The sequence below is a fragment of the Orbicella faveolata genome, unplaced genomic scaffold (genome assembly GCF_042242905.1).
Source record: "Orbicella faveolata isolate gen_17 unplaced genomic scaffold, um_ofav_v1 contig_35, whole genome shotgun sequence".
NCBI lineage: Eukaryota > Metazoa > Cnidaria > Anthozoa > Scleractinia > Merulinidae > Orbicella > Orbicella faveolata.
The window spans coordinates 9,345,001-9,364,878 of record NW_028301564.1 but is presented as its reverse complement, the minus strand read 5'-3'; the positions used below and the strand labels follow the sequence as shown (position 1 = coordinate 9,364,878).

General features: G+C 41.9%; 1 protein-coding gene and 1 pseudogene across 1 annotated transcript; both read right to left on the bottom strand.

Moving 5' to 3' along the window:
• Positions 1-209: 209 nt before the first annotated feature.
• LOC149103138 (uncharacterized) lies at positions 210-1,121 on the bottom strand. The gene is made up of 2 exons (XM_089274158.1): positions 605-1,121; positions 210-400 (listed from the first exon to the last, which is right to left on the bottom strand). Exons 1-2 carry the CDS (start codon positions 1,119-1,121, stop codon positions 210-212), a joined length of 708 nt encoding a protein of 235 aa, XP_089130284.1.
• A 16,888-nt stretch (positions 1,122-18,009) lies between these two features.
• Positions 18,010-19,878, bottom strand: part of LOC149103137 (uncharacterized) — a 2,105-nt pseudogene continuing 236 nt past the window's right edge.

The window sequence follows — 19,878 nt, the reverse complement described above, 5'->3', positions numbered from 1 at the left end:
TATCTTACCAGGAAGTGTGGATTTGAATACTCGGCCATTCAGTAATTCAGCCGGTGATGGTATATTGGAACTCAGGGGCGTTTTTCGTAGAGCCAACAGGGCTAGATCTATGTCTTCTTTAGTTTCTCTGCATTTTAGGATCGTCTTCTTAACCGTTTGGACTTGGCGCTCAACGAACCCATGGCCACGTGGGTAATGGGGAGATGACGTCACAATTCAAAACCATATTGACTTGCCAGTTGTTGGAACTCGCCAGATGTAAACTGAGTACCGTTGTCGCATTGAAGAGATTCTGGGATTCCATTTTCTGCGAATAGCATTTTCATCTCATTAACAACGGCTCCGGTTGTGAGGTTGTGAAGCTTCTTGACAAATGGGAACTTGGAGTAGTAGTCGACAACTATGAGGAACCACGACTGTTGGACGTAGAACAGGTCTGCGCTCAATGTTTGCCACGGTTTTGAAGGGATCTCTGATGGCATCATGGGCTACTTTTGTTGGTACTTCTGGAAAACGCAACATGAGTTTACAAGGTTTTCTATTTCTTTGTATGCGCTTGGCCAATAAACACAGGATTTCGCTCGTAGTTTGCATTTTTCTATACCAAAGTGCCCTCCGTGGATTTGCTGCAAGATGTTGCCTCTCGAGGATTCAGGTACTATAACACGGTTTCCAGGAAGTATCAGCCCATCTTCTACTGATATGTCATCTCGTAGGGGCCAGTACGGTTTTAGCGCCGGAACAATTTTCTTCCCACTATCGGGCCAACCTTGTATAACCTGACGGGATAGAAGCTGCAGGTTTTCATCTTTTGCAGTTTCCTCTTTGAACTCTTCCATTTTAGCTGGGGTGATTCTCATTAGGTGGTGAACTTTCACATTCATGTCTGATACTTCAAATTCATCCAACGGCGAAAGGCGTGACAGGGCGTCGGCTGTAATCATTTCTCTTCCTGGAAGATATGTAATAACGCAGTAGTAGGGTTGTAGACGCAACAGCATTCTTTGAAGGCGTGGAGGTGCTTGCATCAGGTTCTTTTTATGGATCTGTTCTAGGGGGCGATGGTCTGTTTTAACCACAAACGATCTTCCAGAGGTACGAATGGAATTTTTCGCAGCCATAGACCACGGCTAATAGTTCCCGCTCGATATTAGCATATCTGGTCTCCACAGGGGTTAGTGCTTTCGATGCAAAGGCTATTGGCTTGTTGTTTTGGAAAAGAGCTGCGCCCAAGCCCTTAAGAGGCAGTCCCGCTAAAAGCGGACCACTCGACTTCGGGACCAAAAATAATTTTCCTTCATTTTTGTCAGTGAAAAGGGTCTGACACATATATAGAAAAAAGCAATTTATTATTTTCCAATTCCTTATTTTTGCTTTGCTACGAGCCAAAATTGAATTTTGGCCGAACTGAGGTTGCCGACCGTGATCAGAAAGGTAAAATTCACCGATTTTGTGAAGCGTGCCACGTCGCCTAAAATGCAGCTCACGGAATTTCGTTTTCATACGAATTTTAAGGTACATTCATTACTTTGACAGACGAAATATGGAAACTTTTCGAAAAATTCTAAGCTTACCAGCGACGCTGGAAGACACCCTACTCCGAGGCCCTTGATCACCTACTAAAATTTAGCCAAATTTGACGGGGAAAATCTCAAAAGTTGGGTCTAAATGAAGCCTAAAAAGCACATCACAGTAAATTTCATACCTTAATAAACCGTTCTATAAGTCCAAGCCGGTGGGTATCTCCCTGGATTGCACGCGAGAACAGATTAAAATCTGCCACAGTCAGTGTGTTTACATAGCCATCGCTCGTGTCAAAGCTCATTTGTATAGGTGAAAATACATCTTCTTCCCTTCAGGTTCGTTTATTGACCTTCTGAGTAGTGGCAAAAAGCTTCCTTTAATACTTGTGTACACTCTAGATCCAGGTGAGGTGAAGGTTGCGTTAAAGTTGATCAATTCTCAAGACTTGCGAGACTCCAAGAGTAAATAATGGCGCCGGTCTGCAGAAATTAACTGTAGCCGTCATCCTGACCCTTCAATAAATTCTGCCGCAGAGGTAGCACTAGGAGAAGAAGAAAATCGTAAGTTTTCATTTACCGTTTAATGGCAACTGAATCCTGTACTACTGCCAAGACTACTGGGATCTTGAGGGCTATATGCCCGAATTTGAAAAACAACAACAACGAACACTTGCCGGTTGCATCGCTGTGAAATGAACCTGAATGAACACGACACGCTTGAACGGAACTATGTTTTGCGATGAATGATGGGCTTTACTTCTGTTTTATGCTTGATGCTTGTCTTTTAGTATCTTGCACAGCGCATAAAATAAACTTCGGGATCCGTTTATCGGGCCGTTTATACAACGAAAGCTGCACCGGCTTCGTCAAAATGTCACACAAGTTGTAACGTGACCAATTACCCGAGAGGGGGATACTCCCTTATGTGGACTGTATAGGTATCTGTATGTGAGGCCCCAAAGGGTAGGGTTTTTCAGCCGTTTGGGTCATAAATAGGGTATCGATTTTGGCCATTTTGGTTATAAATTGGGTATGGTTTTAGCACTCTAGTCTTGAATTGGGTATGTTTCTTAGCAGAAGCTACTTTTTCATCATTATCAATAGGACCTTCAACAAAAATCCTTCATAACGTATGTTTAGGGCAACCGTGTCAGCCGCAACGGTCATAAATAGGCTATCGAATTTTAAGTCAGGTAAAAAATAGAGTAGCAAAAACGCAGATTTTGGTCATAAAGAGGGTAAAGGTTTTGGGAAGAGGGTCGCACACCCCCCACTCAACTTTTCTGGAAGTACCCCCCTGGGCCAATTACCAGGGGTCGAGGGCAAATCCCCTAACCCGCGCGCGCCGATCATTAGATTTGGCAGATTTTCTCATTTCAATATTGATAATGAAAAAGCCGCCCATTAATTTTTTGGACTAGTGCAATCTTTTCAGTATGACCGAACGACGACAATCATTGCACCTTTTCAATTTTTATCTACCTTTCCTCGGAAAATATAAGGAGTTGCTAATACATGAGGGCGGAGGAAGCAGACATGGACCTAAAATTCACTTTTCCTTTCCCGTTATCAGCCGTTCGTTTTTCATAGAAAGCACAATGGAAGAAAATCAAAAGATGGGACCAAGAAACCTTCCAAAAAACGTCCATATCGAAGTGCGTTCAGCTGTTGAGAGGCCGATTTCTCACTTTGTGTTTATAGGACTACTACCATTCCCATTTTTTCTGACGACACCAGAATTATTGGCCATAAAAATAGTTTGTCTTTGATTTCTCCGCCTCGGGAAACATATGGTTAAGTGATGGGACATGCACTCTTACTGGTATGGGACTCAAGTGAGGGTGTGGACTTTGAACGTAATTGTCCTAAAATGCGATAGGCTTTTTATTAAAGGTGTTATATCGCATCCGGCATACATCAGTGTTACATCCTCCTGGTGTCTGTAAAAATCATAATAGCCGAGAGAAAATACATATTTGATAACATTTCTACATATATCATGTATCGCGACCATTAACATACGTGGATCAAAAGTATTGTTGATACAGACTTACATTCATAACCATCACTGAATAGGACCTAGCAGCAATTAAACAAAAGATGCAATTGAACCCTTTCGCCCGTAGTTCAGCCCACACCACTGGCCATACCTTTTTTTTTTACAACAGAAAAGGCTTGTGTGACAGTTACACTGTGACTTGTCGACGCTGCACTGAGATTGACGAGCTACTGAATCTATTTATAACATTCTTTCACCATGTCCTTTAGCTTTCAAGTTCATTAAAGAGGATTTCCGCTCTCTGGCTTTGAGAGGAATTTCAAAATGATCTCACATGGCCTTGAGCATCGTCATATTGAATCCCATGGTCGGAGCTTATCGTTTAAAATCGAGGGCCCCTGCTCAGCGATGAAGGAGCGTATTTTGAATTGGGGGGGGGGGGGGGGCTTACAAGCGAGCACCATAGGCGCTTACTTGTAGAGGGTCTGGAAATATTTGTAAAATTATTATTTGAAGTATTTTTTGCTTGAAATTGGGGTGGATAAAGCCCACTCAAGCTCCCCCGGCTCCGACGTCCCTGCTGCTGTTGAAAGAAGTTCATAATTATACCCCAATTATGACCAAAACGGCTGAAAAACCAGACGCTTTGGGACCGCCCATACCTACATAGCCCATATAAGGGAGTACTTCCCGGGCACCAACGCTTGAGTCCCATACCAGTAAGAGTGCATGTCCCATCACTTAACCATATGTTTCCCGAGGCGGAGAAATCAAAGACAAACTATTTTTATGGCCAATAATTCTGGTGTCGTCAGAAAAAATGGGAATGGTAGTAGTCCTATAAACACAAAGTGAGAAATCGGCCTCTCAACAGCTGAACGCACTTCGATATGGACGTTTTTTGGAAGGTTTCTTGGTCCCATCTTTTGATTTTCTTCCATTGTGCTTTCTATGAAAAACGAACGGCTGATAACGGGAAAGGAAAAGTGAATTTTAGGTCCATGTCTGCTTCCTCCGCCCTCATGTATTAGCAACTCCTTATATTTTCCGAGGAAAGGTAGATAAAAATTGAAAAGGTGCAATGATTGTCGTCGTTCGGTCATACTGAAAAGATTGCACTAGTCCAAAAAATTAATGGGCGGCTTTTTCATTATCAATATTGAAATGAGAAAATCTGCCAAATCTAATGATCGGCGCGCGCGGGTTAGGGGATTTGCCCTCGACCCCTGGTAATTGGCCCAGGGGGGTACTTCCAGAAAAGTTGAGTGGGGGGTGTGCGACCCTCTTCCCAAAACCTTTACCCTCTTTATGACCAAAATCTGCGTTTTTGCTACTCTATTTTTTACCTGACTTAAAATTCGATAGCCTATTTATGACCGTTGCGGCTGACACGGTTGCCCTAAACATACGTTATGAAGGATTTTTGTTGAAGGTCCTATTGATAATGATGAAAAAGTAGCTTCTGCTAAGAAACATACCCAGTTCAAGACTAGAGTGCTAAAACCATACCCAATTTATAACCAAAATGGCCAAAATCGATACCCTATTTATGACCCAAACGGCTGAAAAACCCTACCCTTTGGGGCCTCACATACAGATACCTATACAGTCCACATAAGGGAGTATCCCCCTCTCGGGTAATTGGTCACGTTACAACTTGTGTGACATTTTGACGAAGCCGGTGCAGCTTTCGTTGTATAAACGGCCCGATAAACGGATCCCGAAGTTTATTTTATGCGCTGTGCAAGATACTAAAAGACAAGCATCAAGCATAAAACAGAAGTAAAGCCCATCATTCATCGCAAAACATAGTTCCGTTCAAGCGTGTCGTGTTCATTCAGGTTCATTTCACAGCGATGCAACCGGCAAGTGTTCGTTGTTGTTGTTTTTCAAATTCGGGCATATAGCCCTCAAGATCCCAGTAGTCTTGGCAGTAGTACAGGATTCAGTTGCCATTAAACGGTAAATGAAAACTTACGATTTTCTTCTTCTCCTAGTGCTACCTCTGCGGCAGAATTTATTGAAGGGTCAGGATGACGGCTACAGTTAATTTCTGCAGACCGGCGCCATTATTTACTCTTGGAGTCTCGCAAGTCTTGAGAATTGATCAACTTTAACGCAACCTTCACCTCACCTGGATCTAGAGTGTACACAAGTATTAAAGGAAGCTTTTTGCCACTACTCAGAAGGTCAATAAACGAACCTGAAGGGAAGAAGATGTATTTTCACCTATACAAATGAGCTTTGACACGAGCGATGGCTATGTAAACACACTGACTGTGGCAGATTTTAATCTGTTCTCGCGTGCAATCCAGGGAGATACCCACCGGCTTGGACTTATAGAACGGTTTATTAAGGTATGAAATTTACTGTGATGTGCTTTTTAGGCTTCATTTAGACCCAACTTTTGAGATTTTCCCCGTCAAATTTGGCTAAATTTTAGTAGGTGATCAAGGGCCTCGGAGTAGGGTGTCTTCCAGCGTCGCTGGTAAGCTTAGAATTTTTCGAAAAGTTTCCATATTTCGTCTGTCAAAGTAATGAATGTACCTTAAAATTCGTATGAAAACGAAATTCCGTGAGCTGCATTTTAGGCGACGTAGCACGCTTCACAAAATCGGTGAATTTTACCTTTCTGATCACGGTCGGCAACCTCAGTTCGGCCAAAATTCAATTTTGGCTCGTAGCAGAGCAAAAATAAGGAATTGGAAAATAATAAATTGCTTTTTTCTATATATGTATCAGACCCTTTTCACTGACAAAAAATGAAGGAAAATTATGTTTGGTCCCGAAGTCGAGTGGTCCGCTTTTAGCGGGACTGCCACTTAATTGATGCGTCAACGTGAAGGACAACTGGTTCATTTCTGTCATAGTACACCAGGGTCGTTGTGGTACATATCAATAACTTCACCTTCTCAAAGGCTTTCGAATGTGATGGATTCCATGCAAAGTCAACGTTCTCCTTTAAGAGGTTTCTTAAGGGGGTAGTGTGGTCAGCTAGATTGGGGATGAATGAGCTCATGTAAGTTGCCATCCCCAAAAAGGTGTGAAGCTCCTTGTCTTAAGGCGGTTCTAAATTTTCTATGGCTCTGACTTTATCTGGGCTGGGCTTGACACCGTCTGGTGTGTAAAGCATACCAAAGAAATTGCACTCCTTTGTTTTCATAACGCACTTCTCGTCATTGAGCTTGATACCAGGCTTTCTGGTACGTTCCATGGTTTCGTGTAGGTGTAAGTCATGCTCTTTGTCGTTGTTTCCCATAGACTGTGACGTCATCTGCAATGCCAATGGCTCCCTGGCAATCACGATACGTCTCATCAATCTTGAATTGGAAGATATCTTGACTCATTCGTAGGACAAACGGCATCCTGAGGAAACGGTATCGACCGAATGGTGTATTAAAGGTTGTCAGATATGAGGATTCCTCATCTAGTTTGGCATTCCAATAGCCATTGCGAGCGTCGAGCTTGCTAAAAAGCTTTGCTCCTGCTAATTTGGGTGTGATTTCCTCTAGAGTGGGTATGGGATGATGTTCTCTTTTGATCGCCTTATTCAGGTCTTTAGGATCGAGGCATAAACGAAGTCGCCCATTTTCTTTTTCTCTAATAACCAGGGAGTTAACCCAATCTGTAGGTTGCGTTACTTTTGCAATGATATCGTGACTTTCCCTCTCACGTAATTCGGCTTGTATATGTAATTTGGCTTTCAACTCTATGGGTACTTTGCGGGCTGCATGGACCACCGGTGATACTTCAGGATCCAGTGTGATGTGATACGTATAGTCGTCAAAACATCCAACTGTACCATTGAAACATTCTGGGTACATCTCCATCAACTCTTGTTTACTTGTGATTGATGGCCGCTCTTCCAGTGGTACATGACTTCCAATGTAATTCGAGCTTTTCTTGCAAGTACCCGAATTTTGAGCTGGGGCATTGAAGCTGCTAGTTGGATCAGCCTGGTCTAATTGATTTGTTCTTAGTGTACAGTGTAGGGTGACTAGTTTTAGTGCAACTTACGCTTTTAGACCGAGAATAGCTGGCCCTGAAGTGTCTGTGACGTAGAAAACGCAGTTTTTTTATTTGTACTTGCAACGGATGTTTACAGTGCCAAGCTGCTTGATTACAGAGCCACCATATGCTGAAAGGACGGCTTCATTCTTTTCCAGTGCTTCTGGTTTGGGGTTTCCTTCGTCGTCAAACTTCTCTGGGGCGATTATGCGAAGTGGCCTGATATGCAAAACATTGCTCTGAGCACCTGTGTCTACCTTGCACTGGAGATTAATTTTCCGCTTCTTTTCTGGCTGAGTTATCTCAAGTGTTAAAAAGACTTCATCGCGTGTGTCGTGTGTCGAATGTTGCGTGTCTTCTATGGTGTTAACCTCGATGGTACTGATTGTCAGAATTTCATCATTGTCTTCGTCGCCCCCGTCCTCAATCGTGTGAATAATTTTTTTGAAGGCCGGCTTTCTTCCTTGGTTCCGTTTGCTGGATCGGCAGACAGATTGCTAATGATTAGCTTTGCCGCATTTTTGACATAATGTACTGGAGGCTGGACATTTGCTCCTTGGGTGTTGTTTTCCGCAGTTGTTACAGAATTCCCTTTCTTGTTCCTTATGAATAGCATCTATACTGCTATCCTCTTGATGGCTTTCGCTACTTCCTGTCAGTGTCTTCATATGTTTACTTTTCCCTTCGTGGCTTCTTGCAGTCTCAATAGCGGCTACAAGGGTCAATGATTTGTCTCGGCTTATGAGAGACTTCTGGACATCGGGATTTCTTGACCCCCAAATGAGCTGATCCAAAACTCTGTCTTCGACTTCGGCGTTGTCGCGAAATTGACATTTTGCTGCTAGATTTTTTGATCTTGAGATAAAATCATCAACTGGCTCGCCTTATTCTTGTCGCATTCCTTGTAGTGTGTATCTGTCAATTCGATGACTCGTCTTCGGTTCCAATTGATTCTCGAACCGTTCGAAAATAATGGCAGGCTTTTTCCTGTCTTCCTCCTTTGTGAATGTCCAACTGTTGTATAAATCCAGGCCTTTTTCACCCGACCAGAGTAAAAAATAGCTCACTTTTCTTCGTCATCGGCGTCTTTGAGAACGCTTGTGAACATAAGCTGACATTTTTGTTTGAATCTTGCGAATGCAGTTATCGGATCAGGAGCGTCCCAGTTCATCTGTGGCGACGCAAAAGACGTTGGTGTTGCCATAATTCGCTTCTGCTGGCCTCTCTTAATTTAAGTCTAGAAATTATTTTTGTAAAACGCTGCCACCATGTAGTGTGTTGTCAAGTAGGTTTATTCTGCTTGTTCATACACACGGCGTGGATGTGTGTGCTTTTCTAGATTTGCATAATGTGCTAGCCTACTTAAATATGCATACACAAAATATAACATACAATAGATGCTAATTCTCACGTGCCAATATGTTACACTATTGTATACATCTCCTTTTCTATTTGACCATAGTCCCATACAATCCCATACAAACTCGGAGTCTTTCTTTAGCAGGTTTCTCATGGGTGCAGTGGTTTCTGCCAGGTTTGGTGTAAATTTAGCCAGATAGTTGACCATCCCGATGAGGGTCTCGAGTTCTTGTCTGTTTCTTGGTGGCTCCATCTCTTGGATAGCGGCAACTTTCTTGGGGTCTAGGCTGTACTCCTTTGTCGGATAGCACATGACCAAAGTAACTTACTTGGGTTGCTCCAAAAACACATTTCTCAGCGTTCCACTTGATCCCGATCTCTCTTGTACGCTCAAGGACTTTACTCAGATTGTTGTCGTGGTCTTCTTTAGATGATCCCCAAACGAGCATGTCATCAATGATGGATTTGCACCCGTCAATGTCTTCAAATGCCATGTCCATGGTCTTCTGGAACACCTCTTGTGCAGAGTGTATACCGAATGGCATTCTGGTGAAGCGATAACGCCCAAATGGCGTGTTGAAAGTGGTTAGGAAAGAACTTTCCTCATCAAGTTTTATCTGCCAATAACCGGACGTGGCATCTAGGACACTAAAATACTTTGCATCGGACAACATTAGGGTCAGTTCCTCCAATGTCGGGAGAAGATAACGTTCGCGCTTAACAGCACAGTTCAAATCTCTTGGATCTAAACACACTCGCAAGGCACCTGTGCGTTGCTTTTCCGGTGTTACAATTGAGTTGACCCAGTCTGTGGGCTCTGTGACCTTTACTATGACTTGAAGGGCTTCCATTCTCTTTTATTCGTTTTCCAGCTTGTCTCGAAGAGCTATTGGGATTTTGCGAGGAGGGTGAATAACAGGTTCGACGTCAGGTTTGAGTTGGATTTTATGCATTACGGGAAACGATCCTAGCCCTTCGAATACATCTTTGTACTCAGTTAATATGTCTCCTGGATTTTGGGAGACAGCGTCAATATTTTCCTTTTCTTCTACAGAGAGTGTTAGCTGAATAAGATTCAGTGATAAACATGAGGATAATCCCAGTATTGGGGGTGCTTGCGTGGACACTACATAGAACTGATGGTGTCCCTGTGTCCCCTTGTATGAGCAGGCTAAAGTGCATGTCCCGTCTACCTTGAGAGGTTTGCCACCATAGCCAAACAGTCTATGCGACGTGCTCTCCAGATCGTTACTCCCAAGTTGTTGAAATACGTAGAAAGGAATGACGTTCACTTGGGCTCCAGTGTCAAGCTTGAAATTTATTGGCGTCTTCTTATTTCCAGCCTCAATGTTCACAAACACTTGATTGATTTGGTTAACATCTTCTGACCTCGTGCACTTGCTGGTCTCTTGTTTTGCACATATTGGCGAAGTGGGGCATGAATCCTTTGCCTGAGTCCTTCCGCATCTACCACATGTACCTCCGCTGTGGTACTTCCGATGGTGGCTTTGGGGGCTCCTTTCTGGAGCGTCGATCTTCTTTGACACTGTGTACGACTTCATCGCCTCCCTCCATTGACTTTATTTGTGATTGTGACATTTCATATGTTCGAACAATGTCTATGGCCTTGTCCAGGGTTAGATCTTTGCCTTCGTTGATCAACTTTTCTCGAATTTTACGAGAGTTTGTCCCAAAGACAATTCTGTCACGAATCATTTCATCGGGTTCCTTGAAGGAACATTCTCTCACCAGAAGCTTTAGGTCGGTCACAAACTGTTCCACTGTTTCGGACTCTGCTTGTACTCTCTTGTGAAACTTTTAGCGGGAAAATACTGGATTGCATTTCGGTTCCACATGATTCGCAAATCTCTCAAAATATGTCTTGAGCTTCTTCTTATCTTCATCAGTGACATCGCCCCATGTGTTGGCGATGTCTCGACCTTTTTCTCCACGCCATATCAGCAAATAACTGCACTTTTCTTCCTCTTTCTTTGACGCGAGCGGACCACTGAACATGAGTTCCACGTGTTGTCGGAAACGCGTCCAGCGTTCTGGTAAGTTTTCGGATTCCCAGTCCACCTGAGGACTCTGTACTCCGGCTAAATCTATGCTTGAGGGTTTATCTCGATTCTGACACCATGTAAAGTATTCTTTCAATTTAGTATGGCCTCCTTTATCTATTCTGTAGCGTGACTCAAGAACTAATCATTCAACCAATGGTGGTGCTGTAAAAGCACACACCAAAACGAGGCGCACATAATTATTGAAGGCGGGAACCGAAACGCATACATTACAACTTTCAACGGAGCAGATTTATAACACCATCGACTGACAAACACTATTCACTTGACTCTGAAGATGACTTCTGCTGAAGTTGTCGAAACGTTAGTCACCAACAACAGTTCTTTTCAGAACTACCCTCACCCGGACGATCGACGATTGCACAATACGAACTAAAGAACGCTTTGTAAGCTAAACCAAGAGTGAAATAAATTCTAATTTTTTTCTTTCTGTGCTGTACATCGTAACCAAACAAACTTGTTAGATTAACCTTATCATAACTGTCAAGAGTAAGTGCTGCTACCTTCGGGGGCTTTTAATTCACCAAAAAAATAACTCTTGCACGCCTTGCGTGCCTATGTTTGATGTTTAGGCGAAGCTGCTCTTAAGAGCAAATGCCCACAAATATCAAACAAAATCAAATTTCTTCGGCAGGGCTAGAAAACTCAAATTCACTCGTCTTTGGCATATAGCTAGCCCCTGGCAAGAGTGCAAATAGGCTGTAGTTTTTCCCTTTAAATAGTTTTGTCTTTCCGAGAAAAGTGACATTTACGATTTAACTTTCAGACTCAATTTCATACAATTTAACGAGTCCCAACTGGGCTGAAAATCGACCAGTTTCATTCGATTCACATTTCGCAACTATTGAGCACAGAAAAGTTGTTATACAATCAGCTTATTGCAGAACTATTCCTTGTCAAAAAAAGGACGATTTCAAGAATATTGGATTAATCTAATTATTTGGCGGTAAACAAAACCAGAGTGTTCTCCAAAATTGAGTTAGTCAGCCGGTGAAAAGAGTTGTTATTTTGACCATGTGACATGTCTCAGAATTCCAAAAGATTTTAGATTCTAACTATACTAAGATAGGTCTTTCAATATATGTAAAGTTCAGTTTGGGCAAATGATTAGGCACTCGTCAAAAAATTATTCAAAATCTTTCACAAAAGTACAAAAGACACAAAATCACGCCAGCAACTTCCGAGTGCGTGACCAAAAGTGTTATTATCGTATCGGCAACTTCAGCTTTACCAAGCAGTATAAATGACATACACGTAATAATAGCATGTTCACCTAACTCCGTTTGTAATATCCTGAATCTTGCAAACTGATTCTTTCCCTGCATATAATTTTCAGCGGAGTTCTTGTCAGTACTCACATCCGACTTTGAAGAAAAACGGTCACTGCCAAGTCCCATGTATGTATCATCTATCTGTGTTATTCGTGTCGTTTGATTAAGCCAGTAGTAAGTGCTAAAGCGTTATTCCACGTGCGACTTTCGGGTTTCCATTTTGAAGGCGTTTGAAAGTCCTCCATTTTGACTGAAGATGTGTTATCCGAGACCCGTGCGTTACAACATATTTTACATAGGGGTGAGGGTCGAGATTTCAGAGCTTTTAACAGAGTTACTTTTCTTTGTTTGAATTTTAAGCCACAAAGACCTGGTTCGTGTGTAGCATTTTATCGCTTTACCTAAGAAAGAAGGCCCTGAATTGGAACTAACGTCGAGATATTGGCAAAATTCCAACGCTTTTTCTTTCGGAAGTAATTCCCACTCTACCCTTACCCTGTGTGCATAGACTTTTGCTGGACAATATGCAAATAAGAGACGCGGAACCATCGTAGATGGCGGCCTATTTGTTACTGCTAATTACTGGGGATTTCTGCCTGATAGCAGGTTGAATGATTGTACCGAACAACAAAACGGAAAACGTAGGAACATTTGCATAGGAACTTGGTAATATTGAGCGATTTGGGGAATTCAAAATCGCCAGACGAATGCGTACAGGTTATGCAAACCTAATTATAATGGAACACCTTTGAAATGGCAGGATAGGAACTTTGCTTGACAGTCAAGACATGATAACCCAGCTGAGTTAAACATATAAACGTTGGTTTATGCTTGCGTTGCGCTGATATTCCTGTGATATTTCGAATTGAAATGATTTAATGACAAAAACAATGCGCCGGTTGTACTTTTGGTCACGCATTCGACTTCTCGCGTGATTTTAATTTTTTTGTGTATGATTTGAATAATGTTTTTAATCATTTGCCCAAACTAAACTTTACATCTATTGAAAGACCTATCCTAGTATAGTTAGAATCTAAAATGTTCTGGAATTCCGAGACATGGCACATGATCAAAATGACAATTCTTTTCACCGACTGACGAGCTTATCGTTGGAGACCACTTTGGTTTTGTTTACCGCTAAATAGTTAGATAAATCCAATATTCTTGAAACTGGGCTTGTTTGGACAAGGAATAGTTCTGCATTAAGTTGGTTGTATTACAACTTTTCTGTGCTCAATAGCTGCGAAATACGAATCGAATGAAAATGGTCGATTTTCAGCCCAGATAGAACTCGTCAGATTGATGTCTCGAAGTGAAACCGATAGTACCCTTTTTCTCGGAAATACCAAGATATTTGAAGAAAAAAACTACATAGCGTTTTTACTTTTACTAAGGCCTACTTATATGCAACAGTAGGGCAAATTCTATTTTTCAAGCCTTACCGAACTATTTTTCATTCTTGTGGACATTTGCTCTTAAGATGCGTTGTTTTCAATGTGCTCTCTTCGATCGATGAAGATAAGGATAAATGCTATCGGGAACAGCAGGAACATCAGTCCAGAATTTCCAACAAATCACTCTTGTGGAGTCTCATCTAATACTAACAGAAATCACTCGGAAAATTACAAAAACCACTCTATTAACTATTCAGAAACGAAGAAGTTAGTGTAGGTGAAAGGCGCCCGCCGTGATAGAGAACCAAGTCAGTTCAAAATTTTATCGTTAGCTTACCGTATGTGTTAAAAACCAGAAGTGTAGAAATAAACCAGTTATAATCACTCGTGAAAAAGATTCAACTTTATATTGTGCTACTGATGATGTTTAACTGTGTCAATTGCCACAACAGCAAGCAAATTTTGATTTTTAACCAGGCATCTGTTTTCTAGTTTGAAGCAGAGTTCCCCTTCATCAAGTGTTATTTGTGATCTGTTAACGTTAAGATCATGTAAAAAATCACAGATTTTAGCGGTACCGTTTATATTTATTATCTGCGCAACGGTAGTCAATATTTTGGCAATCACACGGGAGAAGAATATACTTCATTCCAATCCTTCGCAAAAGCAACTATGGCAAAAGAAGTCGACAAAACCAGTATCGGACTGCACCGGACCGGATCGCGGATCGGATCAAGGAAAAAATTCAAAATTTAAAATTCAAAATTTTGCTGAGCAAATTACATTAGAGTGACTACTGCGTGCAGAACGTTTTATTTAATTCAGGTGTGATATTCCTTTATTCCTTTATAATATCAAAGGTAAACTGTCGTAAAACGAGTCAGCATGGCAATAATAGGGCGAACGTATGAATCGAAACAAAAACTAAAAACACACTAAACAAATTAAACACCTGATGATTTCAAACAATTTCCGTTTTGAGACAAGTCTATACTTTTACAAGATGTGAGTCTGAAATACGATATTTCGCACTGGAATAAAACGAAACAAACCAATATAGAAATATAGTTGTTTTACAAAAAATTCTAGGAATGACATCGATAGTCTGAACGAAAACGCAACCCGAGAATAAGCAACATTTTAGGAGTTACGTCACGATTTTTAGAGCCATTTTTAGAGTTGCCTTTAAATAGAATAAAGCCTCGAAACGATCGTGTTCTAGGGTAGAAAACACTTAAGAGGCAAGAACAAATCAAAACGGAATGAGAATTGTTAAGGATGGCAAAGATTAACAAGGACTGCAAACGACGAACTTGAAAAAACTAGGCTAGTTTTTTAAGCAGAAAACCATTTGTCGTAAACGTGAACGGTGCTGGCGTCGTTCCGGTCTTGCGTCTGATTACCAATCTTACGTCGACCAGTGCCTTGTTGTGAAAAACACTATTTTTAAATCAAAAATGGATTATTACTCCAATCTTATCGACGAGGCTGGAAGCGATAACAAGTCTCTTTTTCGCACCATCGACCGCCTTCTCCACAGGAAGCCCGAGAAGTGTCTTCTGTCTTGTTCCTCGGCTACGGAACTTGCCAATAATTTTATCACTTTCTTCGAAAATAAAATTATCAATATAAGATGTAAACTCGAAGCTGCCAAAATGCCTGATCTCTTCTGTACTTTGGACAAATTAACGCTCGACTGTCAGTTAAATGCCTTCTCACCTACTTCAATCGTTGAACTTTCGGAAGTTGCACGCACTGTTGTGTCTAAGTCTTGTAGCCTGGACCCTCTGCCTGCCGTCTTGTTAAAAGAAAATTTTGACATGCTTCTACCCACGCTTTGCAGGATTGTAAACTTGTCCCTGGAATCTGGATATGTACCTCCTTCACTAAAAACCGCTGTCTTACTGCCACTACTCAAGAAACCATCTTTGGACCACGAAATCCTTAGTAATTATAGGCCTATCTCAAATCTCAAGGTCATTTCAAAAATCATCGAAAAAGTTGTTGCAGTACGTCTTCAGGACTACTTGGAATCCAACCAACTTAATGAACCGCTACAATCAGCCTACAAGCGATTTCATAGCTGTGAAACCGCTCTTGTACGTGTACACAATGATATTTTGCGTGCCATTGACGATCGTCACTGTGTTATACTCCTGCTGCTTGATCTATCTGCTGCTTTTGACACTGTTGATCACGACATTCTTCTAACAAGACTGAAATCCAAGTTTTCAATCTGTGGCACTGCCCTTGAATGGTTTCGTTCCTATCTTTCAAACCGCACACAATTTACCTTAATCGATGGAAAAAAATCACAGTCTCGTGAGCTTAAATGTGGAGTCCCCCAAGGTTCGGTCCTAGGGCCTATCCTGTACTTACTTTATACTGCACCACTGGCTGACATTCTACGGTACCACGAAATGCAATTTCACTTCTACGTTGACGATACTCAGTTATATATCTCTTTTTCAACAAACAACGACGTCGAATTAACTAATGCAGTTGGAAAAATTGAGGAATGTTTGTCTGATCTTGACAAGTGGATGTCTCTTAACAAGCTAAAACTGAATAAGGACAAGACGGAACTTCTTTATCTATACTCGAAACACAACCCGCAGTAGTCTCTACCACCAATCCGTTTTGGTCAAGACATAATTCAGCTATCTCAATTTGCTAGAAACATCGGTGTGATATTTGACAATACCATGACTATGCTTCCGCATATCAGGTCTATTTGTAAATCAGCCTCTTATCATCTGCGCAACATCTCCCGGATAAGGAAATTCTTATCTACGAAAACCACCGAGATCCTGGTCCATGCTTTTGTGTCTTCCAAACTCGACCACTGCAACTCTCTTTTGTACAACGTACCGAAGTGTGCTTTAAAAAAGCTCCAGTCTGTTCAGAACGCCGCTGCCCGACTTATCACCTGTTCCCGAAAGTACGACCACATCACTCCAATACTGAAAGAATTACACTGGCTTCCTATTTCTGAACGCATTAAATTCAAGATTATGTTACTTACCTTTAAGGCTCTTCATCAACAATCTCCTGTCTACATTCAAGATCTAGTAGCGTACTACCAACCTTCCAGAATCCTCCGATCATCACACTTATTACTTCTTAACCCCACGAATTTTCACCTGAAGACATATGGTTCTCGAGCTTTTGCTGTTTCCGCTCCTGAACTCTGGAACAGTCTACCTGTTTCTATCCGCTCATGTGACAATCTAAGTTCTTTTAAATCTAAACTCAAAACTCATCTTTTTAAGAAAACTTATTATTCTTAGCGATTTTTACTTTCTATTACTTTCTCAAATGCACATTTTTAATTATTAAGATTAGTACAGATCATTTTGGCGAATTGTACAGCGCCTAGAGCAGGCATGGATAGGCGCTATATAAATATTTATTTATTATTATTATTATTATTATAAGATGCGCAAGCCGTGACGTAGCTCCTTTAAAGCAAGTCATGTCCTTGAGCTTTCGTAAGTAAGTTTTCTCATTAACTGTAACGCCAACTGTAACGTTCACATATGACACGAAAATGTAGCCAAGAATTAGCTACTGATACTAATTAACAATTAGACCCGTAGCCCTTCCGGGCTACGGGTCAATAGCCCATGAGGCGAAGCCGAATGGGCTATAGACCCGTGACCCTTAAGGGTGAAGGGTCTAATTGTTTTAGTATCACCCAACTAGTCGGACAGAAAAGGCAATAATAAAGTTAGTAAATGCAAGTTGAAGAAATATTTATTTGGGAATAAAACGAAAGAAAGCGTCACGCTCGATTGCGCCAATTTCGCTACTCGAGGACTATTACTAAGGGACCGGTCATTATTTATTGCCTGGGGGGGGGGGGGGGGGGCGGCGGAGTATTTTGGGCTGAACACGGCGAAATTTAACCGATCCCCCCTTTAAATGTTATATCACCGAAGTGATCCCCCCTCAACACTGTTGACAGCTGTCGTGATCCCCCCCCCCCATGTCTTCGCACCCATATTCAACTTTTGAGGTGTATATTCAGTGTTGTTTTTAACGTTCAGGTAGAATTTCAATCTATGATGTATTTACAGTATAATGAGGCCCTTATCTCGCAGTCTCGAAAGTGTCTCTTGATCCGTGTCTTTTTCTAGTCTGGATCCCATTATCTGTTGTCAGCTGACATGCAGCAATAAAACAATCTCAAATGGTCGAACAGTGCAAAGTTACTTTTTTAATAGAGTGCAAATTTAATAAGAGTCCACCAAGTACCTATGGGCATGTCATATTCAGCAGTAATTCGGCCATCTGGAAGGGCAAAAATGAGTGAAATGAGACGACTATTCTGTTGGTCTGTAGTGCTAGATCAGCCTTTGTTTTCTTTCCCACTTTTTCTTGTTTTCTTTTTTCTTTTTTGGCTTTTCATTCAGTGTGTGCTTGTACCGTGACTTCAGCTATTTGCTCATCTGGTACAAACGTTAGATCTGGTATACGAACAGTTGACTGTTCATCGAGGTCAGCAATGACAAGATCTTGTTCGGTATTCTCGTCGTCATCTGACTCATCATCAGACTCCGCCTCTGATTCCTCACTCTCTTCTTCACTGCTGGACAACTCATTTCAATTGCCTGTACTTTTTTGTCCAAAGTAATGACAGCGAATTGCCTTTATCTTGTCCAGCTTTAGACCAACAGTGGTCAGGCCATGTTCTTTAAGGTAAAGGTCAAGCTGTCTCACCTTCAGCTTCTCAACTTTTCCATTCTCAATGAGTGTACCCCACTTGTAATCCATGTATGTTAGCTCCTCTTCTAATCTTCTTTTCTCGTTAGCCTCCCTTGTTCTAATATCCTTCCTGATGTTTACATCATTTAGATGACCAAGGTATTCACTGACATGCTTTTCTTCGACATTGTAGGTAGCACAGAAAGCAGCGACGGTGTTTGGATTGTCCGCAGAGATAGCGTTTTGTTCGTACAAGTCCTTCAGACATTTCCTCGGTTGATAATCGTCTGGAGTACGATCTGTTGTTGACGTTTCGTACACATCCATAGAATGTCCTGGATTTTCTTTGTCTGGCACAGGCTGGGGGATTTTCTCTGTTACTGGTCCCACCCATCTGTTGTTGGTACACCAGGAACATAGTGTGGAGCTTGCATCTCTTTGGCTATTACAGGCATCCCGACAAAATTCAAAAAAGAGCTCTCCTCGGACATAGTGATCCTCAATAAAGCTCTCTATCTTTCTAAAATAGGCCGCACCAGGTATTTCGGCCTTACTGTTTTCTGAAGCATTTCGGTACGCATTAAGCTCAGAAGCATTAAAAAAGAACAACTCTTCGGAAGACTCACTCAGCCTACTACTGATGTAATTCTTCAGGACAGGGGCGTCGTCTATCCTTTCGGCGACCTGCTTGCAAACATGCCAAGCGTTTTTTTCCATGCGCTCTTTTTCGTACTTTTCGTAGGAATGGAGAGACATGGCCTTGATTTCGTCTTCAGAGAGATCTTCGAATCGACGGTACTTCTCCCATTCCAGCGTTGCACCGTCAACAAGAGCGTCTGAAATGGCCGAGTTTGTTCGTTCGGCCTCGCCTTGCCTGCTGTCACCTCTCGAGCGGTGACATCGTACTCGGTAATCCGAGTTGTGAATTCGAGCCAGCTCAGCATCGCGAAAGCGAACTTCATAATTAGAAACGCCAACACCAGGTCCAGCATCTGTCAGATCTGCCAATCTTGGCTTCACGGGTGGCAAGCAGAGATCGCTAATTATTTCAAGGCCCTGTTTGCAAGCATTGCTTACTTTCAAAATAGATTCAACTCTGGAATCTCCAGTTTCAACTGAGCCATCACTGTTTGCCACTTCGTCAATAACATTTAAAATGCCTTTGATGGTCGGAATCATACGACAGGCAAGCAAAGACTTATTGTGCTCAGACATTTCCGTTACCCCCGACAAGTGAAGCATTTTTTCCAGCCTTAGTTTTAGATGATCTGCTCTTTGCTTTTCATAGGCGAAAAACTTACGGTTTTGCTCTTCTGAAATTTGTCTAAGTCTTCCGCCTCTGTTATATCGTAGTACAAGAATAAGTCATCGTGCAATCTAGCACAGCATTTGCGAAATCCAAGAGAATATTCAGCGTTTGTTCCTGTCTTTTCAACTTCAAAGGCTGTTGGATCCTGGTGTCGCAAGCGAATTGTTTCGCTTGCCCAGACACTCCCTGAGGATCCAACTATTACCTTCGGCCGAACGATCACGTGG

What these genes read in the sequence shown, in the direction of transcription:
- LOC149103138 (XM_089274158.1), bottom strand. Translation starts at nt 1,121, where the DNA reads ATGGCTGCGAAAAATTCCATTCGTACCTCTGGAAGATCGTTTGTGGTT. An exon ending in AATCCACGGAGGGCACTTTG is followed by an intron (nt 401 to 604) that starts GTATAGAAAAAT and finishes GGTTCCTCATAG; the next exon opens with TTGTCGACTACTACTCCAAG.